We start from the raw sequence: 23,543 nt of genomic DNA on the forward strand, positions 1-23,543 counted from the left end.
TGAAGGCTTTTTGTAAGTATCGAATCCTTGTTGACCTCAAAAAACTGTGCCTTAGCTATACATTAATCAACATTAGCATGCTAACTAACCCTTTCTTAGGACCTATTCCAATAATATATGATCCTTATAGATGGGATCAACTTCATTGATTTGTTTACTTACATGGAAAGCTTTTATATTAATAAATTCCTCCCTTAGGTTTATCATATGATCATTGTTAGACTCTATATCAACTAATCCACCCTTCATCAAGTATTTGAAAAGGCTAGCATGGGTTCATACAAAATGAATTTAGGGCACGGGAATTGCAGAGAGAAGACTCCCCCAGTCCATATTCATAGTGAATCCGTCCCTAGTCCCTATAAGAGTCCATATTCATTGTGAATTGTTTATCTTCTTCATCCTTTATATATTCACATAATGGTTCAGTCAGTTTGAGAAGTAGTCAATCAAAACGAAAAGTTCTTTTTTTTTTTTTCTTGCATTTCTTGTTGATTGCCCATAATGAATACTCAGAAGATTGATGTCCAAAAACAGAAAACTGGATCAGTCAACTGTTATTCTGGAAAAGGTAGTACTTTTTCCCGGCAGCCATGGAAGATGGAACTTTGTTTCCAGCCTGATCAGTTTCCGGCCTCGGAGGGAGGCTCCTCCAAGCAGATGATCAACTTGGGGAATACAGCTAATATGTCCACCACCATTGCTGGCCATTTCGGTTCTCCAGCAGCTTCAGCCTTCTATGCAACTGAAGTCTATATGGGGTTTCCAGAATGTGATTCCTATCCTGTTGATTCAGAAACCCTATCATATCCATCCTCTAACCTTGATCCGGCAAGTTCTCAATCAAGGGATACTCAGAACATCCCCAGCTGTCTTGAGAAGTCCTTCGGAACCCCATACCGAAATTCACCGGTTTGTGACATCTTGTTCATCAAGTCTGAGGTTGAAGATGAGCACCCCTACAGAATTCTCCGGGAAAATCAGAATCAAAGAGTGAGTTCTCGGCTACTGCTTATGGTTATTTTATTTCTGTGTGCTGATTACTGATTCCATGACTTCTTCTTCATTCAATGGAGTACTCTACAGATTCCCTATCAGCTTGTGGAACCCAGCCCTAGATTTCAACTAAGGAGGCAGTCTGCAAATCCTTCTCATAGTACTTACTCTGTTGCTTCAGGCAATTCTTCTTCACCGGCTGCAGCAGCCTCAAACAAGTCGCGGATTAGATGGACTCATGATCTTCACAAGCGATTTGTTGAGTCTGTAAATCGTCTAGGGGGAGCTGCAAGTGAGCATACAGCAATGGTGATCGTATGTAGTGTTTGCAGTTCACAAGAACTTACTGATTCAATGCTAATTTGATGGTTGAATGCAGAGGCAACTCCAAAGGGAATCCTTAGGCTGATGGGCTCTGAGGGACTGACCATCTTCCAAATCAAAAGTCACTTGCAGGTTTCAATGTTCATCCTCAATTCAGAATGTTTGGCTTACTGTTTCTCCTCATTTTTTTTCTGGGTCTGGAAATGAGAGTTCTTCCATTTTTGCTTTTCAGAAGTATCGTATTGCAAGGCACCTACCAGGATCAACAGAAGGTATGTATGAATGCTAAGGCAAGAACATTAACATGTGGGCTTCTGCTAGTAGGAATTCTCATGGAAATTGAAAACCAATAAAACCAATCCAACCCCACTGAAATGGACTAAATTGGTTTGGTTTTTGATAACCATGGAGCTAAGCTTGGTATGGGAATTATGGAAACCAACTTGGAACTTATTTGAGAGTCATTTGACAGTCAATTTGAGATGGTTAAAAGAGTTTTCGTATAGAAATTAAGTGTTCATCAAGCTTTCAAAAATTTAAGTGAACATTTGAGATTATTCATAACCATTGTAGGTGATTCTTTAGAAAAAAAAAAAAAAAATCACTTTATAGCTATATATTATGTTATAGAAAGCACTATCACGCACTTCTATTTTATTTTTTTGTTTATATTCGAACATTAAAAGCCCATTTTGAATGATTTTGAGAAAGTTAAAAGCATTTCCTAATGTTTTGAAAGTGCTTTTTTTTTACAAGAATTGGACATTTGACAAACTTTTGAAAACTCACTTTTAAAAATCTTGCACATCACTTGAAATGATTATAGGAGAATTGCTTGAAGTGATTAATTGATAAGTAATTCTTCCCAAAATTTTAAATAACTTTTAAAAATCAAATGGGCCTAAGGTCTAAAATAGCTTATATCCAACCAATCATTTAAAGCAAATCAAAGCCAAATAAATGGATCTTAAGCAAGCTTTTGATTTGAATTTTTCATTGCTAGAAGGTTGGTTTGACTAGTTTTGCTTCAAGCATAAACCAATTATGTTGGTTTTATCAAATGGACTTTTTTGCATCTCTTCATCATATAGTACCGTCTTTTTTGCTAGAACGTGAACCAACTAAGTTAATTCAGCAAATATTTCCTCCAAAAATCTAAACCAAATCAACATTTTTAAACTCCTAACATTTACTATTAGCTTACTTATTAAAAATTCCGATGCATAGTGATTCAATATCTTCTATCCATCCAATGTTCTTTGAAATCACCATTGATTATTATTGGACATAAGAGATGGGTCTGTTAATAGATGAATCATTAACAACTTTTATTGGATTTATACATGAACTCAATAAATTAAGAAAATAAATATATGACTTCTAAACTAATGACCTTTTACTAAGCTAGCCTAGTTTCGATACATGTTTGAATAACCCAGTTTTGATATGTACCATGTTGAACAATTAATTTAGAAACAATGTCTATGATACTTTTCAACAATAATCTATTCTAAATGCAGAAAAATCTGAGAAGGGAACTTGTGCAGATTTCATAACAAAGTTTGACCCCGAAACGTAAGATATGACAGACTACCCATGCTCTCTCTAAGCGCCAACTTCTCATATCACTACTCACTAGTCATGCTCTCTCTAATCTCTTTGGGTGTTTTTCTTCTGGCAGAGGCTTGCGGGTAGCAGAAGCACTGCAACTGCAACTAGAAGTCCAGACGCGTCTCCATGAACAATTAGAGGTTTGGGGTTGTTTCCTTTGCTACTCAACCCAAATTGCCTCCTGCATATATATACCTTAACAGTTAATTCCTCTTTCTTGGAATCAGATTCAAAGAAATTTACAGATGCAGATTGAAGAACAAGGGAAGCAGCTGAAGAAGATGCTGGACAGCAACAGAATCCAAATAAGACCCTGATTGAACCCCTTTGACTTGCATACCATATAGTGAGATAAGTTTTCTGATGAAAAAGGCTTTACAAATCACCCCACTTGCCTGCCAGTATTCACATTGATCATTTTGTTTCTAAGTCCATCCACATTTAACACATAATTTGTTATGTTAGTGGAAGTTTTAATGTAAACAATGTTACTTCAATGACACAAAAATAGAACAATTCACATAAAGGTATATGAGGATTTTAATGGTGTTCGACCAATCATACCTACATCCACTAATATGGGTACACTCAAGTAAGGGTATGATTAGTCTTATTTCGGTTTAACAAAAAGGGAAGCTATTCATTCATGTTGTCCTTCATGAATCATACGATCATATAAAAAGGACAAATCAAAACATTAATTAGAATAGAATTTGATTTCTATGAGAATAAATTTTTGAGTCCAAACACCTTAATGAATTGATTTCCCATCACATTCTCTATTCTAAAGTTCCAATATATAGTCTAAAAGTTTTCTAAAGACTCAAACAAATAAGAAGTTGTTTTTGTGAAGTGTTTTAAAAAAAAAATAGAATTAACGTTTGCATCATACACAAATACATATTACCTTCAAAGAGAGTAAATTGAGAAAACTATTGTTCATATTTGCATTCTTAAATAGAGTTTTGATTTTGTAAAAAATTGAAAATCATTTTTAAACATGTTACTAAATATATGTATAGTCTTCCTTTGCCTAGCCTCATGCTATTATTCCTCCATGACCTTTCACTAACCTGTTTATCTAAGGGGAAGGCTGGGTAATCCTCCAAACCTTCCTTGGTTACCATTGTTCAAAACATATGGACTCTTTCTACTTTGATGAGAGTGCTATTGGGCTCACCATCCGATTGAATCTCTAGGCCTAAGTCTCGTTGCATAAACTTCGTAGGTGAGAGAGTTATGGCAAAATGTTACATTTCTTATTTGAATGAAAGAGTTCTGATAAATAATATAATATATCAACTCGATCTAATGTTTGACTATAATCTTTAATATTTCCTAATTTTGCTTGTAATATGGGTTGAATGACCCTTGAATTTATTAGTTTCTTCATAGATTCTCTATGAGTCATGACAATCTCTTTAAAATCAAAAGTGTTAATACCTCAATTTTACACAGAACTTTTATAGTGGTTCAATAATTATCTACATCTTATCTCTTTTACTTCCTCTTAACTAAGGCATTTCCACTAAATCAAGGATTTCTCAACTAAAGTGTTCAAATTCTTCTTATACTCAAATTTAAGGTTCCAATAGACATTCACAAGCTTTTATAGTTATTCTCCTACACTTACCAAATCTTCTTTTGTTGAAGTATAAGAATGAATTTTTCTCAAGATTACAACCACTAACTTAAAATAAAGTGTTACAATTCAACCAATTGATTAGGTGGTGAACCACATAATTAACCATTACACTTTAACAATTAACTGTTGGATGATGCAAGTCAACCGATTTCAATACCAACTGAGGCCTCCCTTAGCCAATTGAGCAACCAGTAGCCACTGTTATCCAACCCCATTACACATTACTCAATTAAAGATTGTCAATCAATCACCCTTGACTTCAAAAATTAATATAAGTTTGTTCAATCGTTTGAGTCATAAATGTTCAAAGGTCTAGCTAGATTAAATCTCAATATAATTTTTGAAAACTAATAAGCTTTAATAAACATTGATGTGGGGTTGGTTTTCATCCAATTTAAAACATGTTTATAAGGTAATTTATAAAAGATTGATTGGATAAGAATTTTAAAAAATTGTAAGGCAAGGTATCGTTGAAAGGTATGCAAAAAAAACCTTAATATGCCTCAACCTCACATTCCATGAAAACTTAGAATAAAAAGTTAACTTTAAGCCTTTTTGGTGCATGTTTTGCTCTTACATCCTTGGTTTGCACTTTTGATCTTCGAAAGAGAAAAATTTTTAGCTTTAAAACATACTCAAGAAACTTAAAAAATATGATTAAACCATTATTCATTCTTTTGTAATCATCAAAATTTATGAGGTAAAATCCTTGACTAACATCATTAGTGAGAGAGGTTGTTTGGGCTTGGAAACAATAGATTGAGTATCACCAATACTTCTCTTAGGGGTACTTGGTTGTATAACAAATCTTAATGCTTAATATTTGATTGAGTTGTTAGTAAGATTCATGAAGCTTAATTGAGCTTAGTGCACCTTGATGGTGAGTTTGATTTGCCTACAATTGAATATATGATATAATTCGAATATTGAGCTTAGTACACCCTAACGGTGAGCTTGATTTAGCTACTATCAAATATATAGCATAATTCAAATCTGAAGATCTTGTCACTACCATCAAAATTATCAACAATGACATCTTTTAATATGATATTTTTAAAAACACATAATATACATATGAACCATAATTAAGAAAGCCAAAAGAGGTTTTTTTTTTTTTATCCTTTTTTTGTGGGAACGGCCAAGCTTGGCACCTTTTAGGAGTGTCAACATTGGCTAAATATTTGTAAGAGCATAAACTAGACACCTGACACTTGACCCATTTATGTAAAAGCCCGAATCTTTCCTTAAACCATAGCCCTAACCTCTAAAACCCTCTTGCCTTAGCCCTGCATTAGAGTTGGAGGTCATTCAAGTCGATTAACATGTTGGTTAAAATGTTACTAACCTTATTTTGAATTGATAGATCGAAGAGAAAAAAAGACCACTTAACAATGTAGTTATTAATATATTTCTCTATTCAATTCCTTAAATATACACATGGTGACATATTATTAACATAAATGAGATCATTTTATCGGTCCATACTCTTTAAAAAATAATTTTATTATTTTATTCCGTGGAAATTAACTCACGAAATTCTCTTTGGGAAAGTTTCCAAAAATAAGACTAAGTTTTTTATTACTAAATATGGCATCATTATTTCCATTTTTTTCTTTCAAATTTCCATTAATGCGATATGGAGGCGGACATAAAAAAACTATTAATTACAAAAGGCAGGCGATATAAAACACGTTTCAAGTCCGTGTTTTTTTCTCTCTCATTCCCTCTCCAGGCTTTGCTGCATAGACAGTCACTCGAACTCAAAAGAGAAACTTTCCGGTGTTTGTAGCACACTAATTTCTCGTCCGAGCGTCGCAATCGCCGTCGATTTCTCCTACATAGCGCCCGGGACACGAGCCGCTGAAGAATCCAGGCGAAACGGTATCGTTCCGTGTAGTTTTGGGGGCGATTTGAGGCGAAATCTGTCTGAGCAATCTGGTCTCTGGTCTGGGTTTTGAGGCGTGGGAAATTAGGGTTTGTTGGATTTTTGGGGTACAAGCTGGCTATGGACTACGAGCCTTTCGATAGCAGTGGTGAGTTTGCTCTGAAAGATCCAATCTTTATTGCGTTTTCTGGTGAATTTTAGGGTTTTTGTAGTGCTGTTTTGATGAATTAGGGTTAGTTTTTTGTTAAATTTGGGGTCCGCATTCGCGTTCTTGGAGGGGTTTGTGTTGCTCGAAGCAGTTATTGACGCTTGGCAGCTTGGAGGGGTGAAATTAGGGTTTAGTGCGGTTTTCGTGGTCTGGGTTGTGTGTTTAGCTTTACTTTGGCTCTTTGAATCTCCATGTATAAGATATTGGCGGTTTTTTCGCGTGAACTTTGGTGTTTGGGGTAAATTGTAATCGTTCTTGTGCAGAAAGAGGGAAAGGGCTTAAAGAACTCGAAAAGTTTGGTTTTTTGTGTTCTTCTGTTTTTTGCAATTTGGGAGGTTTTGTGCGTTGCAGGTATTCAAGTTTTTTTCTCAGCCATGGATGAAATTACAGTTAAATATGGCGTCTCTGTGATGCTACAGAAAGAGAGAGATGAAATTATGTTGCTGAATGTTATGGTAAATGAAGTAGTAAGGATCTGAAGTTTGTTTAGGGGATTTCACAACGTTGGGAATAAGAAAACCCAGTAGAAGTTTTCGGAGAATGTTTGATTTTATGATAGAACACTATCTGGCTGTCTAGCTCCTCGATCAGAGCATGGGTATTTTGCTTGGAAAACATAATGATTTAGTTGTTGGCAAACTTTGTATCAGAGAGTGTTTCATTCCTACATAGGCATTCGCTTTTCAGGTTTTTTGTTTCCATGTCTCATGTGCCAGTCTATACATGTGCTTTGAACGCTGTTTTTTTGGGCCCACAACCCTTGTTGGTTGCATGTTGACCAATTTTGTAACTCCAAAATTAAAATCTTATTCAAAATTTTGGATGCACGGGAAGATTTCCTTTCTGTACTGGATGACGGATCCTCCAAAGCTTATAAATGCATTTATAAGAATTTGCAATCTAATAAATGTGGCCTCAGTGCAAACAGGAATATACTGAATCTTTTCATTGTATGCTTTAAGGAGTAACTGACACAACATAGTTAAGGTATTTTTTTGACAAATGACTCCCAAATTTGTTGGAGATAAAAATACTGACTGTCAACCAATTGAAAGAGACAACAAACATACACTTAAAGAGTCAACTGACATAAGTTGTCTCCATCTGTGAGTATGTTGGACTTTGCCGTTTCAATCATTTAACCAGATTAACCAATCAGTTTTGCTCTCTTTTCTATCTCATATTGAAGTTCTGATTGATTTACCACCCACATCTCATGGATCTATTCACATGTCCCATTCTAAAATAATTGCAGGAACTGATGATGATCTTCCTCCACCACATCAAAATAGAATCCCCAGAGGAGGGCGTGTCGCTGGGAATGGAAGATCCGCTGTTGTAGGTTCCATCCCATACTCTAGAATGTATGGTGAAACTGATATGGAGACCCAAATTCACCAACTAGAGCAAGAAGCATATAGTTCAGTTTTAAGAGCCTTCAAAGCTCAAGCTGATGCCATTACTTGGGTACTTTTCTGTCATTTTGTTTGCATGAACCTAATATTCTAAGGAATTTTTTTTACCAGGTTTAGTAACTGCTAAATGCAATGTTTTTTCTTCAGGAGAAGGAAAGTTTAATAACAGAACTTAGAAAAGAGTTAAGATTATCAAATGAGGAACACAGAGAGCTTCTTGGCAGGGTTAATGCAGATGATGTCATCCGTAGGATAAGGTATTTTAGTGTTTTATTCCAAATTTTTTGCTCTTATGAGGGAAATCTGTTTCTTAGGTTTCAGTAAGCCTTGTTGTCCTTTATTTGTTAATGGATATATATTGAATGATCCCACTAGGGAGTGGAGACAGGCAGGCGGGCTCCAACCTGGCATGCTCACTACTGGTCAAGCTGTGCATGATCCCATACCTAGTCCCACCGTCTCAGCTTCTCGCAAGAAACAGAAAATAACCCAGTCAATACCTTCTCAATCCTTTGGTGGGCCATCTCAATCTTTTCACCCACAAGCAATAGCTGCATCCAACCAGCCATCTTCATCAGCTGCAAAACGAGGACCTATTTTAGGACCCAAGGGAAAGAAGCATAAATCTGTAAGTTTTAAAGTCTGAGGTTCACACAAGGTCATTGAATGCCATTGTATTTTTTATTTTAAATGTTAAGTCCAGTATTATGCTCAGTAACTAAAATTTATGTCTGAATATCTTTTTATGTTTTGTTTCTGTTCCATTTATTTAACTGGGTCAGGTATTGCCTGGGGCATCTTCAATGAAGTCCATGCAGTATGCTTCCTCAGGTCCAACTGGAAGAGGTCAAGTTGCTAATCGGGGAGTGAATGAGCCTGCTGAAGCAGCAACATTTGATCCATTGATTGGGAGGAAAGTGAGGACCAGGTGGCCTGATGATAACAACTTTTATGAAGCTGTTATAACTGATTACAATCCAGTTGAGGTATACCTTCTCAGATATGAAGGGATTCAGTATCCTGCAGGTTTGGCAGCTGATATTACTTTTTTTTTTTTTTCCTTCAAATCCTTCCATGTCAGGGACGGCATGCTCTGGTATACGATATGGGTTCAGCAAATGAGACATGGGAATGGGTTAATCTTTCAGAGGTAATTCTGAATCTCTCTTTGTGGTTTCTAAGATATTCTTTCTTACTTTCCATATCTACTGCATGTGGGCAATTTTTTAGGCAAACATAACCCCTAGATGGCGGATCCTTTTATAGTTGGTTTGAACAGTACTTCTGCAGAAGCATACTTTTGAAGCAGGAAGTTATATGCTCCTGCATTTTCCAAGGATGAACTTCAGAGCTACCAAATTCATGATTGCTATATATTAGTTCACACTTCTTGTGAAAGATCATACACTGTAAATTTTAAAGAGGAAAATATATTACTTGGAGTCCAGAATTCCACTTCTATGATCATTTAGATTTTGTTTTCCTTTTTGAGGCATGATCATTTCTAAGATTAACTTCCCATTACTAAGATTAGTTAATCAACTTGTTTTGTGAGTTTTGACAAATTTATTTCTCATAACTGCTTATTCTTTGATGTACTCCTAAAATGCCTCTTCAAAATCCTAGGTTCTTCTTGCTTCAGTACTTCTTCCTACACTAAGAGCCTTGTTTCTCACCTTCTCTACCTTTTGCTTGATTCTCCACTTTATTTTCTTTCTCTAGTAACTATTATGAAAACACAATCTCACTTACTTTGAGTCAGCTATGAGAGCCCTTTTCTTTTGCCCATGCCTCTTGCCGTTTTATGGTTGAATCATATAATTCTTGAATCATCTTCTACCAGAATCAATTGGTCATCATGTAATTTGATAAATCTGGTTTTCAAGAATTGATTATCATCTTTTATTTTGGTAGAGTTGGATTTATAATTATAGTTTGAATGTTGATATGGATAGATAAGTCAGGGTTGTAAAATACAGATTTATGGTTGGATGCTACGTCAAATTGAATGTTGGAAATTAAAAATAAATATTGTATATTTTATTGGTAAAACATGAAAATTTTCCAAAGAGCTTTAGCAACTGCTAGAAGAGATATCAATCAACACCATGGAGAGGGGCCTCATGTAGCAATTGTTTTCTCAGCCAGCAAATAACCCTTGTAATGGCAAGAACGATGTATAGATGGCAGGAATTGCAGAGGGATGTCATTCAGGTCCAGGGCTGAGCTGGACCAAGTTTAACCTGAAGTTAGAGGCTTACTGCAGCCCACAACTGTCATCCTGATCTCAGCCCATTTTATAGAGTGGTCTTGAAGCTGATTCACATCCCAGTCTGAATACCAAGGAGTCTAATGCAAACAGGCTAAGCTAGGCCAGAGTCAGCTTGTGTACCAACAGGCTATATGGGCTATGCACACATCTGAGTTTAGCAGATTTGAACATTTAACTAGCGTCGCCTTGGAGTGAGCTGAGCATATGTCACTTGTTGCATCTAAAATTTGTACAAAAAGGAAGGGATTATTGGTTTAACCTGCAAAACCAATTGAATGACATTGATTAAGTGTATGTATTTATATGCATCCGTTGCCGCAAACATGTTTCTTTAGATGAGCCATTTAAAATATACTTCAGGTGGGCCAACTATTTTTCTGATAGAGTAGCAATTATCCTTCCAATTCTGTATGTGTTGGTGCTCTAGAAAGGGTAGAGAAGCTTATGGTGTGAGCCTATGGAAAGCAATGAGGGAGGGTGGTCCATTTTTTCTTTGGGATGAGTTCTTCCATTGAGAATAGTCTTTGTGTTAAGTGTTGGTATGATCCTTCTTGTGGTGGGGGGCTTTTGAAAGAATGTCTTCTGGTTCCTTTTAGTCTTGCAGTCCATAAAGTGGCTTGGGTGTTGAATTATTGGAATGGACTCTGCTGGAATCCAGGGTTTAGAAGGGATTTTTCAGATTGGGGGTTAATTTTGGTGGAGTCATTGTTGCTGCTGTTGAGTTATTTTTCTGTTTCTAGAGTCATTGCAGACTAGTTGGTTTGGAATTTCCAAGTGGGGCTCAAGTTAGATCCTTCTACTATTCTGTGACACAGGGAGAATCCCTCATCTGCCCAGCTAAGCTCATTTGGAATCCAGGGTGCTATCAAAGATTGACTTTTTTTTGCTGGAGCAGCTTGGGGGGGCGGGGGGGGGGGGGGGGGGAATCATTACTGTCTACCAGCTTACTGGAATAAAGGTTAATCAGGTGTTGCCAGTGTAAACAAGATTTTTGAGTCTGTAGGCTGCATCCTCATTCACTGCAATTGGATTTCTGAGTTATGGCCATTAGCATTCTCTTTGTTTGCTGTGTCCTTGGTTGCTCCCCTACAATGGTTATGTCCTGATCAGTTGGAAAGGCGCTTTTATAGGGTACAAAGTGCAAGATGATGTGGATGTTTTATTCTGAGTTATTTTTCCAGAGCTCAATAATAGATCTTTTGACACAGTGGAGCTGGTCAATTTTGTGGCAAAAAGTGTTTTTTCTTAAGACATTGTCTTTGCTGTTAAAGGGGTGGGTTCAACCATCCAAAGAATTTTGTTGATAGTTTGGGGTTTGGTTAGCTAGGTTGATTCTTCTATATGTTGTTTTTTGTGCAGCTTGTATGGATCATATACACATGGACTGCACCTTTTTCTGTAGGCACTTCTATTAATACAATTATCCTATTTGCATATCAAAAAAATTTATCAGAGCAGCAGAACCATCACAATCGAAGTGTTCTAATTTTACTTGTTATTGGTTCGATGTTTCTCAATTCAGATTTCTCCAGAGGATATACAGTGGGATGGTGAGGACCCTGGAATCTCTCGTAGAGGAGGTTATGATGGATCAGGTCATGGGATGAATAGAGCTGTAGGTCGTGATAGTGTTCAGGGTGCAGGTAGAGGTAGAGGGCTCCCAAAGGGGCAGTCTAAAAAAGATTTTCTGCCATCACAGAATGGCATTGGGAAGAAGGCACCAGATGATATTCAAATACTTCATACAGACACTCTAATTAAGGAGGTAAATGAAAGCAGCCTGATCCATGTTAATACTGAATTTGTTCTTACTATATTCATATATTTAATTTTTCTGGTGATCTTGGCAGGTGGAGAGGGTCTTTACTGCAAATCATCCGGACCCTCTTGAGATTGACAAAGCAAAGAAAGTGCTGAAGGTAAGAAAATGAACCGTCTTATTCAATTTCCTTTTGAAGTTTCCTTTGACTCTGCATCAAGTTACATAACTGAATTGTTTACGGTAATGTAGGAGCATGAACAAGCATTACTTGATGCAATTGGGAGGCTTGCAGATATTTCTGATGGCGAAAGCGGTACAAATATTCACATCTCTTCTCCTCTTTTTCTTTTATCTTGCTTCAGTTGATTATTCAAAGCTAGCATTGCCCCATTGTGGCTGTGACAAATAGTTTGGCATTTAGAGTTCCATTGAAATTGAAGGGATATATTTGATTTCCAGTCTCAGTGGATGACAAATTGCATCCACTAGAATGGAGGCATAGCTGAAAACGGAGCTGCACATCAGTTTCTGGCATTTGATAGTGCTCTGGAAGCACTCATATCAAATGCAACAGAAAGAAAAATCAACCTATTTTAAACACCCCACCCACCATAAAAAAAAAAAAAAAGAAAGAAAGAAAAAAAGAAAAAAAGCACACACACACATGTACTACTATTATTATCATCTGGAAGCTCGAATAGGTTATTATTTTCTATCTTCAAATTTCTGACATTATTTTCACCAAATGAATAATCCTTTGCTCCTATTTCTGTGCTAGTAGAATCTAAATTCCGGTTGCCATATGCTTTGTATCTTTGTTGACATATGCCAACCATTAGCATGGTAGTAGTTGGCATGGAAGTACTCGTCTCCCAGCTAATCTTTTTCAGTTCCTCCCTTCCCTTTCTTTCCTTTTTTTCTGATGTCTATGTTGGCCCTTTCCTTGAGGCAGATGAAGGTGGCCATCAGTTCTCCCATGGGCACTCAATGGACCGAGAATGACCGGAGGACCTGGCATGTCATATGATGAGAAGATCCAACATAGGCATAGACTCTGGCGATAAACTGGTTGCAGAAGGATATGTAAATGGCAATGACCCGTAAGATGTTGAAGAGATTATCAAAACTGATTTTTCTCCTATAATGCCAGTCCTCAGATGAGATGATTTTTGTCGACATGAAATAATAATTCTGGGCTTGGGTCTTTGAGTTAACTGGGGCGGTTAGTTTATCGGCTAACAGTATAATCAGTTTGAGGTAAAAGGCTGATGCTTGTGTAAAATTATTGTAGTGATTTAACATGTGATCCTGTAAAATATTCTTGGCCTTTTTATTGGATTTCCCATGTTGCAGATTGTTGCTGATTATTAGTGTGATTCTGTAAAAGATTTTTGGCCTTAAAAAGGGATGTCTTTTGACTCTTTATCTTTCCACATTATTGCTAATTAGGGTTAGTCATAGAAGAAGATATTCTTTCAGAAGTGGAATTTTTCTAGGTTTAATGTGGGATCTTCAAATTGGGTTCCTAGACCAGCATTTGGGAACCTCAAAGCTTGAGAATTCAAACATAGGGGTTTATTATTTGAGAATGTTTGGAGAAAACAGTTTTTTGAAAGTATTTCTTGGAAATGGTTTTTCATTGTTTTGAGTAATAAAATTTTATTTGGGAATTTAGATCTAAAAATAGTTTTTCCTGTTTACCTTTTTGGTGAAGACATGGAATGTTTACATATGATAAGTAAGTTTTTATATTTGTTGTTTTTTTTAATAATTTTTTTAAAATATTTTTCAAAAGAAATACACGAAAATATAATTAATTTAAAAATAAATTTTTTTAAAATTATTTCAGTTAAAAATTTATCAAATACTTCTTGTTCTAAAAAAATATTTTAAATTGTTTTTTAGAATATTTTAAATTTATTTTTAAAATTTGTTGTATTTTTAAAAAGCAATGTTCAAAAAACTTAAGGTGTCTCAAACAAAATAAAAGGAGCTTTGATGTCCCCACAAATAATGGAGCTTTTGCAAAAGTAGGGTTCCATGAATGATGATGACAAAAGTGGATTTCAAAACACATGGGAGTCATGTTTTCAAAACGATGGGTATTTTGGTCTTTTTGGCATAAATATTTCTTTTACATTCAGTTTTCTTATTTTTATTTAAAAATGTATTTAACATTTTTGTTTTTACTAAAAAAAAAAAAAATTTAAATTATTCTCAAAACAAACTTTTTTTTTTTTTGAGAATTTTCAATTGTTTTTTACACTATCTTGCTTTCAAATATAAAAAATAAGAATATGTTTCATAATTATTTTTTAATTAGAAAACACATTGGATAAAATTTTGAAAACATGTTTTTTTAGAATATCCCAAACTCCCTTTTTTCTGTTTTTATTTTATTTTATTTTTTTACCAGCAAGCAAAGGTCTGTTTGGAAGGGTCACTACTTTTCCAAAATTTATCCGAAACAGGAGAACCCAAGAGATTCACGCGATTTTGCATAAAAACACTAATTACCAATCAATTAGAGCCACGTGTGCAGCAGATTTAGTGATTCCTATTTCTTTTTTTTCTTTTTTTTTTTCCTTTTTCTGAATTATCATAACGCTGCGTTTTGAGACTTTGTCTTCTCTGTTGAAAGCTACAGGAGAAAGTTTGTGTTGTTTCCCACTTCTTCTCTTGATGGCTGACTATATTACAAGAATCTCTACTTCCTTTTGGTCACTGTCTCCATCACAAATGCTTCAACCCCATCTAGGCTTTTGTGGGTTCGTTTCATGGGACATTTCTAATCCAGTTCAATCTATTCCCTTTCTGGGTTTTGAGTTTCAGTTCGTTTTTCCCTCTGTATCTTCCTCTTCGTTTCCCCTGTACTGCTCTTTGTCAAAAAGACTGAATTCCCACTTCAATTTTGCGCATTCAATAAAGAAAAGATTAGTTCTTGAAGATTTTTCAAACTGGGTTTTGTAGTTCCGCCTTGCTGCTGTGCGGATTTGTCGGGTTTTGGTGTTTTTTTCCAAATGGGATGCAATCTTTCTTCATGGGCGTTCAAATTCAACTGAATTTTGTCCATTTTTTTCGTTCTGGGAATCATTGTACCCATGTGATCCTCCTTTAAAGTTTCTCCACTTTTTGAGAATTCTGAGGTGTTTTCCTGTTGTGAAATTTGGATGTTTTTAGGGTTTTATTCAGTTGATGGACCTCATGTATGGTACAAGTTTAACATTTGAGCCTGCTGATTGTCTTCCCTGTCATAGATACTAAGAACCCCATTAGGCAATCAGTGGAAGAACCTCAGGTTCTGTTACAAATGGCACCATTGCAAGGTCTTAGTTCTTGCAATCGATATCAAAATTCTATCAATATCTCTGAATTTAGGGTAGAAAAGTTGAGTATGAAGAGCTATTATATTAGGTGTGAGGGTAGAGATTATGTTAGTTTAGATGGAGATGGTAATGGAAAGAAGGAGAAGAAGAGGTTTAGGGTTTTGATAGCTGGCGGAGGAATAGGAGGGCTAGTACTGGCTCTGGCTGCGAAGCATAGGGGTTTTGAGGTGAAGGTGTTTGAGAAGGATTTGAGTGCAGTGAGAGGGGAGGGACGCCACCGTGGCCCGATTCAACTCTTAAGTAGTGCTTTGGCAGTGTTGGAAGCCATTGATGAAAATGTTGCAAAGCAAATTATGGAAGCTGGTTGTGTTACTGGTGATAGGATCAATGGCCTTGCAGATGGTCTTTCGGGCGAATGGTATATACATCTTACTCCTTGCTATTCACAAGTTTGAATATAGAATTAAATTGTGCATTTCTTCTACTGAATTTGTTTAGTTGCTTACGCTATACCGATGAGAATAATTTACGTTTATTTGCATTCTTGACTACCTTTACAAGGTTGTTTGATTAGAATTTTGGGTTTGAGTTTGTCCTTGTTTCAGGAACTACATTTGTTTCTTATGGCTGAATTTTGTGATTAGAACTTATAAGACCCTGCCATGAACAAGCCTGAGAAAGGTTTATTACTCTTTTCCAAACCATGCATACTATTTGGTATTCTTCTCCAAACAATGCATACTGTCTAATCTAAGACAAAATAATGGGGTTTCTCCATCATTACATTATTTTCATTACCCCTGCGATTGTTGGTTTTGCGTATGGAGTTTTTTCAAACGGGTTTCTTTCTTTTTTATAATTTTCCTTGTGGTTGTGTTTGATGATATGGGTGCAGGGGAGGCAGGACTAGATATTTTCTTACAACTGAATTCCACTAGGTTTATCCCACGAATCCAAACCATTCGGGGCTGACTGGATATTCTATTCTGCATTTTCCTTTTAAAAACCATTGTAGCTTAGGCTTGAAATTTTCATTTGGACATCAGTCTGATTAAAGTATCTTTACTGGTTTGCACCCGACACAACGCTCCTCCTTTCCTTTATTCTTGGAATTTCAATAACATTGACATACTTTTCAATTACATGAGAGAAACATTTTTTAAGTCTTGGTATACGATCATGGTTCTCTAGCTCTTCTCTTCTCATATCAGGCTTAGCAAGTTTGATCTTTTAACTCCTGCCATAAGGAGGGGACTCCCGGTGACTCAAGTAATATGTAGGATGTCACTGCAAGACATATTAGTCAATGCAGTTGGGCTCGAGATATTAAGTAACAAATCTAAAGTTGTGGACTTCATGGAAGACTCTAACAAGGTCTGTAATGTCCTAGAATATTTATTACCCATCTGATGAAGATCTGAATTAATTTTCGACCTCTTTGCTTGAATTTTCAGGTCACTGTCACCCTTGAAGATGGACGCCAGTATGATGGTGATGTTCTAATTGGGGCAGATGGGATATGGTCAGAAGTAGGCTACTTCTCCTTTTGTATATTCATTCCTTTTGTTTATTTGTAACAGATCGATTCTTCTATCCTCATTTTGGGGTTCCCAAATTCTGATTTGCCATTCTTGTCAGGTGCGATCAAAACTATTTGGAAGGCAAGAAGCAAAATATTCGAATTACACATGTTATAGTGGTCTGACAAACTTTGTGCCGCCATACATCAATACTGTCGGGTATGTAATTTGGCATCATGTTGACAAACTCAATATGCTGGCATTATTGAAATTTGGGATTTTGGAATTACTCAGGAAAATATATTTTTCAAAAGGAAAAGCCCTATGTTAATAAAGAAAGCCTGGTAGAAGTTGGGAAAATTAATGAAGAGTTTATATTATTACTTTCAACTTCTTTCCTATAAAGACAAGTAACCAAATAGGAAAATGTTGATGCCTCTGAATTGCACAATCATTTGGAATACTTCCCAGAACAAGACTTAAATATGCAAATCGGGAAGTTTCTCTAAATTTTCTCTAGAAAAAAATATCAGCGAAATTTGTGATATTTTTTGCAGTTATGCAAAATTTGGTTTGCTTAGTTTCATGTTCTGCTATGAAGGTATCGAGTATTCTTGGGATTGAACCAGTACTTTGTTGCTTCAGATGTTGGGAATGGAAAGATGCAATGGTATGCCTTCAATAGGGAGCCTCCCATGAATAATACTGATTCTCCCAAAGGTATCTCCCTCAAAATATGCTTGTGGTAATGTTACTTTTAAAGGAACTCAATTCTATGATTTTGAGAAACCTTCCTTTTACATTCTGCAGGTAAAAAACAGAGGCTTCTGGAACTATTCAGGAGTTGGTGTGATGAAGTGATTACACTAATTTTGAAAACCCCAGATCATATGATTTTACAGAGGGACATATACGACAGAGATATGATCTATTCCTGGGGAACGGGGCGAGTGACTCTAGTAGGTGATGCCGCTCACCCAATGCAACCGAATCTCGGCCAAGGGGGTTGCATGGCAATTGAGGTAAGTTATATGTGACTGAATTTTATCTCTAGCTGATTGAATAGAAAAAGAGTTGGAGAGTTTGTTACTGAGACTTGTAGAAGGTAAATGCAATTTACCAAAGAAGTTAAGACTGGGTTTCGAGCTATAGCTTGTGGTTGTAAATCAGGCCCTTTGTTATTATTAGTAAGATAGGTTGTAGGTTGTTTGAGCACATTTTTCCAATTTATCTAGTAAGGTTGTTAAAGGATATTGATCAGGGGTGATTGCACTTTACTAAACCGTTTGAATTGCCATGGACTTATCATGTTGGCAATTATATTTGCAGGACTGTTACCAACTAATTCTTGAGCTTGATAAGATTGCCAACAGTGGCTCCAGCATTCTACTGTCGGATCAAATTGTTTCCGCCCTTAGAAGGTAAAAAACGAGAAATCTAGCCTCTAAGACCTGTAAATAAAACTGATTCAAGTACATCATCAGCTAGTTCACCCTGATCATAGCTTAAGAATTTTTGGACAATAAGGGGGGAAATGATCAAAAGTGCCTTTTTCACATGAAACTTACAAGGGTATTAGTACAAAACTTCTGGATGGTTACTGGTTAATGCTATTTTAGAACTAAGCAAATAGGAAGCTGTGGAGTTCCCAAAGGTTAAATCGCTCTTCCTTGAATGTGGTTCTAGCCAAAAGATCAGGTAATTTCTTTCCGTCAATACAGAAAAATGCAGAGTGCTCCATAATCTGTATGGCTTCATCATGAACAGGTATGAGAAGAAAAGAATGTTCCGGGTTGGTACCGTGCACACAGCCAGTAGGATGGCATCTGAAGTGCTTGCTGCTTACCAACCCTACATGGAATTTGGATTTGGCCCTCTGCCTGTAAGCTTTCCTTATTTGATTTTCTGCTTCAATCCAATCAGAGTTCTTCATTTGAATTAAGAATCATGGTTATTCATTTTGTGTTTGTTTTTCATGGTTACAGGGCCTGTCAACACTGCGGATCACCCATCCTGGAATTCAAGTTGCCCGAATGTTTCTCCAGGTTTTTCTGCAGCAGTTCATGACTTGGATGATATCAGGCCATGGGTAAGAAGAAAGAATATTGCTTTCAATCCCGGTTTTATCACTTTGAATTCAAGCATAAACTCCATTCTTGGCATTTTTAGCATGCTCTTCATCCACATAAAAAGATATTATCATAATAACATCAAATTTTAAAAAGAAACAAAAAAGGTTATAATTGAAACGATACGTGAACCCATCTTTATTTATTTATTATATGTTTGCAGATATACTGATATTTTGTTTTTATACTACTGCAACAACAAATTTTTCTAAATTTGATGATGCAGTTTTGGTTTATTCAATATAGTTTCTAGTCATTGAACCTTAATAGTAGGAAAACTTATCCTCATTGTGCGCTAAAACCTTAACGGTTTAAGCTTTTAGAAAAAATGATTGTCGCTGAGCTTGTTTTCTGTTACTGCAATCCGTGCCTCCACAGGTAAATTGTTTGTCCAACAAACCCATTACCGGAATATTGTTGTCTTGTTTTTGGGTTAACGAAGGGAATGCGGAATCCAATGTAGGTGATAACATGGTATGATTAAAAATATTGCATTTTGGAACATAGCACCTACGAAACCTCTCCCTGCTAGTGCTTTTATTGAAGTACATATTCTAAATGACTGGTATTAGTATCGATATTTCCGAAGAATTTTAATCATTGATGGGATTTTAGAAATTGCCACACTGCCGCCTTGGTTGATTTTTAAACAAATGAGATGTCTTTCTTTTGGCCATTGCTCTAGTTTTTCCTTCTGAAGAAACTGTAGCTTCATCTGGGTTGTTTTCCCCAGCAGGTTGTGGTGAAAGAGGAAGAAGACTTTGCGGTCAATCATGGAAAAAAACTGCTTGATATATTTGTCAGTTAACGGTGGATGATGGTAACCTTAAATCCTAAAGCCTCAGGCTGAGGGCATTGAGTAGGGAAAATACGACCTTGATTTGCATATGTGACTTAAGATCTGAGACTGATATGTTAAATGAAAACTTTGGAAATGCTTGAGGCTGTGTTTGGTGGTGATTGGGAGGGTTTCATTCTATGAAATGGTGAAATAAATTAAAATAAATTTGTTACAGAGACCAAATGATCATCACCACAAACATGAACACTACATGTAATTCACAATGAAAATTACATCCAGTCATCACCTCCTGGCCTGCTTCCTTGCCCTCTTTGATGATGATGCTGCCGGCGCCGCTTCCTTCTCGCCGCCACTCTCCCTCCCTCGCTTCCCTGTGTCTGCGGCCGCTTTCTTTGGCGGCCGCCCTACACTCCGTTTTGATGGGCTGCTCTCGTCCTTGCCTTGCTTCCCTCCCCCACTCTGCCTCAACACTCTGTCTCTCCTCCCATCTCCCTTCTCATTCCGCTTCCTCTTTTCCTCCCCACCTCCCCCTCCTCTGCCACTCCTCGTGTCATTCACCGTACTCTTCCCCATGTCCATGGGCGAGTTCTTCTTAATCCTCTTCAAGAAGTCCGCCGCACCCCGTTTTTTGGCGGAAGCAGAGGCATCAGCTTTCTTTTTTTCTGCTTTGGGCGTCTCTCCTTTATCCGACGACCCATGATTGGTGCTTGTGCTTTGATTCTTATTGAGATTACCCGACCGGTTCTTCCCGCCTCTCCTCAAGCTTCTCACACCAGTTGTCGACTTCTCCTTTGTGCCGGCTTTCACCAAACTCTGCTCTTCCCTCACCGACGGTTTGATATCCACAGCTGGTTTCTCTTCACTCCTGGACTCCCCCGCCTTCACCCCAAAACTGGAAGCCTTGGCCGAGATAGAGCTCCGTTTGCGGCAGACAATAATGGGAGCGGACGACTTTTGCTTCGCAAGCAAGGAATCCGATCTTTCAAGCTCCGGTTTGGGTTGGGGCAGTAGGAGATGTTCGGGCGCCGGGGGTTGCTGCTTGCGAACTTCATTCAAGACCATTGCCCGCAGTTCTCCGGCAGCCAGGGCCTCCGCCGAAGCCTTGGGAAAAAAGACAATGGCGTTAGTGAAAAGGAGGAGGAGGTCTCTGTAAAACGCTCGTGGGGAAGAGGAGTAAGTGCCATCGTCCAGCTTGGTCTGTATGGACTCGAGGTCCACGTGCTGCCTAACAATGCTTTTGTATACCTCCGTCTCCTGTAATAAATGTAATAAATCTCCTTATTATTTTAAATTGGAGTTAAATTAGAAGAATATCCGGAAATTCTGGAGAGAATAAGGCATACTTTCATCTACAACATAATTCAACAACCACATCAGCTTTTTATCCTCACAAAATGATCCGACGGTGGTGGATTGCTTTTTATCTTATCCGACGGTCGAGCAACGTAGCTGGCTACAATCGACTTCTCTTCTATTTCACTTTGCATGGATGCCACGTGCTTTTCATTGACTGATGGAGCTCCTATATAACCAAGGATTTACTCTCTTATGCTTTATTTTTATTTTTATCTTTATTTTTTATTTTATTCCTTTGAAATAAAATAAATAAATAAATACTGGATGTGATTTGGCGGGTACACGTCACTCACGCATCTATACCCTCCATTCCGTTCTTTAGATCAGACTCTTTTAGATGTGCAGAGTCGGTAATTAAGATTTGCGAACTGGGCCCGGGAATGGAACGGTGAAGATTGGTTGTGAAAGATGATTAGGATGGGTGTTTGGCTGTGACGCGTTTTAGAGGATTCTGGTTTTTTTTTTTTTTCTTTTTTGAGTTAGTTTATTGAAAAAAGAAAATAATGGCGAATACCTGGGTTTCGAGCCGGCGCTCGAACAAGGAGCTGTGTTTGTGCGACCGGATAATCTCCAAAAAGCTAACCAATGGCTGTGATTTCACGCAGATCCGCTTGGTCGCCGGAGATACCGCTTCGGTCTCCGGCTCATCGCCGGAGCTACTGCCGGAGATTTCCTTTTTGCGGCGACGCTTCCTCTTTCTCGTAAGGCTGGCTGAGCTTTGCACGTCGCTGCTCTCCTTTGTCCCGTCCTTTGAGTGAGCCGCCGATTCTCTTAACTCGGACGAGTCATCGGCTTTTTTGGCCCGGTTCGGCTCGGAGCTTCCATTGTACGAGTCTTCTCCGACCGGTTTCGAATCGCTGGAAACAGGATCCGGTTTTGTCGAACCGGGCTCTGTTGGTTCCGGTTCTCTCGCTGCCTCTTCCACAGCGGTTTCTATATTCTCGCCCTTCACTCCGGTCGAGTTCGACTCGTTGACCGACCGGTTTTCCCGGTCGGATTCCTCGCCGGAGATCAACTTTCCGGCGTCTCCTTCGGGAGAGGATTTTTCCGGCACTTCGTCTCCTTCCTTTACTTCGTCTTTAGATCTCTCCTCCTTTACCTCATCGTCCAGATCTGGTTTTACGACGTCGTTGTCATTCTCCTTCGTGGACTGCTCCCGCTCCTCTTCTAATCTCTTCACCTTCAACTGCAACGAACTGTAGAAAAAAATCAGATCCATCTAAATCTCTCAGATCCAAGGACTAATACCATAACTAAAAGAACACGATAAATCATTCCATTCCAAAATTATTATAAAAAAATAAATCGAAAAAGAACTTTACAGGATCGAAACATCAGAACGATGGACCTCGTTTCTAAGCTCTGCAACTCGGAGCTTCCTCAACTCTTCTAACCATGGAATCGTATCGGTTTCGTCGCGGACTTGGTTTTGGCTTTGGGTCTCGGCGTCGTTGTCTTTGGCCGTGGCCGTGAATCTACGTTTGAGGTCGTGATATTTCTGCTGACAGTTCTGAGCGGTCGTCAAAAGGTGAGGAAGAGAGCTTCGAGTCTGTATTTCCATGGCAACTGAATCCCAGTTCTGGAAGCCGTGCCGCTTCACCGCGCATGCTAGCAACAGCTCCTCCCAAGTCGTCCAGGTATCGTTATCTCTTTTCTCTGTTCTAGCCATGTCGATGATGATGTTGTTGTCGTCGTTACTGACGTTGATGATTGGTGTGTTTTTGCTCATCCCTCCATTTCTTTTCAAAACCTAGGGTTTTTGTTTTAATTTTCCCAGAATCTTAACCTTCTTTTCTTTTTATTTTCCGGATAGCCAAGCAGGAAATTCCAACCTTCTCTCATTGCGTTGGTGTGTTCCGTGTATATATACGGACCTGATCGCGAGTTTTTTGAAATTACGTAATTGCCCTCGATGTAATGTGAAATTTCCCTTAGTTGTCCCTCGTTCAAATGTTTTATAGAGCGCCGCTCACTGAATTTACCAAAAGGCCCTCAATCTTTTGTCGTCGTGGTAAGGTAGGTAAAGGTTAGGTTTTGAATGGGCTGGATAGGCCGAGTCGACCCGAATCTCGAACCAATTGGATTTTGTCATTGAAACCAAATCACGTAATGGGCCGGGTAAGGATTAATCATATGAATTTTACTACTACGTTAAAACAAAATGTTGTTTTATTTTGGTAATCCCACATGTCTATTTATAGGATTTTATCTTAATTTTGTAAACACCAAATTATATTCTGTAATTTGAATGACAACTTAAAATTGATTTTTCAGAAATATTTTTCATTATTA

General features: G+C 37.6%; 4 protein-coding genes across 6 annotated transcripts; 3 read left to right on the plus strand and 1 right to left on the minus strand.

Moving 5' to 3' along the window:
* The first annotated feature begins 204 nt into the window (after window positions 1-204).
* Window positions 205-3,449, plus strand: LOC100252814 (myb family transcription factor PHL5). The gene is made up of 7 exons (XM_002268362.4): window positions 205-993; window positions 1,087-1,288; window positions 1,376-1,452; window positions 1,553-1,592; window positions 2,841-2,895; window positions 3,002-3,071; window positions 3,159-3,449. The coding sequence occupies exons 1-7, from the start codon at window positions 505-507 to the stop codon at window positions 3,246-3,248; spliced, it is 1,023 nt and encodes a 340-aa protein (XP_002268398.1). The 5' UTR covers window positions 205-504; the 3' UTR covers window positions 3,249-3,449.
* Window positions 3,450-6,225: 2,776 nt separating this feature from the next.
* LOC100263217 (protein EMSY-LIKE 3) lies at window positions 6,226-13,541 on the plus strand. Of its 2 annotated transcripts, XM_010661257.3 has the most exons (10): window positions 6,226-6,609; window positions 7,925-8,136; window positions 8,232-8,341; window positions 8,460-8,712; window positions 8,867-9,070; window positions 9,166-9,234; window positions 11,879-12,121; window positions 12,207-12,275; window positions 12,368-12,431; window positions 13,071-13,541. In XM_010661257.3, exons 1-10 carry the CDS (start codon window positions 6,582-6,584, stop codon window positions 13,118-13,120), a joined length of 1,302 nt encoding a protein of 433 aa, XP_010659559.1. In that variant the 5' UTR covers window positions 6,226-6,581; the 3' UTR covers window positions 13,121-13,541. The 2 variants fall into 2 exon arrangements, with proteins under 2 accessions (XP_010659559.1, XP_059597790.1); XM_059741807.1 differs by having other exon boundaries at window positions 6,258-6,609; window positions 12,368-13,541.
* A 1,202-nt stretch (window positions 13,542-14,743) lies between these two features.
* On the plus strand, window positions 14,744-20,053 carry LOC100257960 (zeaxanthin epoxidase, chloroplastic). 2 transcript variants are annotated; one of them, XM_010661255.3, is made up of 10 exons: window positions 14,744-15,862; window positions 16,656-16,818; window positions 16,899-16,973; window positions 17,083-17,183; window positions 17,566-17,684; window positions 17,775-17,986; window positions 18,294-18,385; window positions 18,732-18,846; window positions 18,950-19,053; window positions 19,827-20,053. In XM_010661255.3, the coding sequence occupies exons 1-10, from the start codon at window positions 15,429-15,431 to the stop codon at window positions 19,837-19,839; spliced, it is 1,428 nt and encodes a 475-aa protein (XP_010659557.1). In that variant the 5' UTR covers window positions 14,744-15,428; the 3' UTR covers window positions 19,840-20,053. The 2 variants fall into 2 exon arrangements, with proteins under 2 accessions (XP_010659557.1, XP_002268367.2); XM_002268331.4 differs by having other exon boundaries at window positions 14,745-15,862; window positions 19,830-20,053.
* A 14-nt stretch (window positions 20,054-20,067) lies between these two features.
* On the minus strand, window positions 20,068-23,106 carry LOC100263099 (uncharacterized). Its single transcript, XM_002268292.4, has 3 exons — window positions 22,574-23,106; window positions 21,766-22,447; window positions 20,068-21,149 (listed from the first exon to the last, which is right to left on the minus strand). The coding sequence occupies exons 1-3, from the start codon at window positions 22,978-22,980 to the stop codon at window positions 20,178-20,180; spliced, it is 2,061 nt and encodes a 686-aa protein (XP_002268328.1). The 5' UTR covers window positions 22,981-23,106; the 3' UTR covers window positions 20,068-20,177.
* Between the last annotated feature and the right edge of the window lie 437 nt (window positions 23,107-23,543).

This window comes from Vitis vinifera, chromosome 13, assembly GCF_030704535.1.
Source record: "Vitis vinifera cultivar Pinot Noir 40024 chromosome 13, ASM3070453v1".
NCBI classification, from domain to species: Eukaryota; Viridiplantae; Streptophyta; class Magnoliopsida; order Vitales; family Vitaceae; genus Vitis; species Vitis vinifera.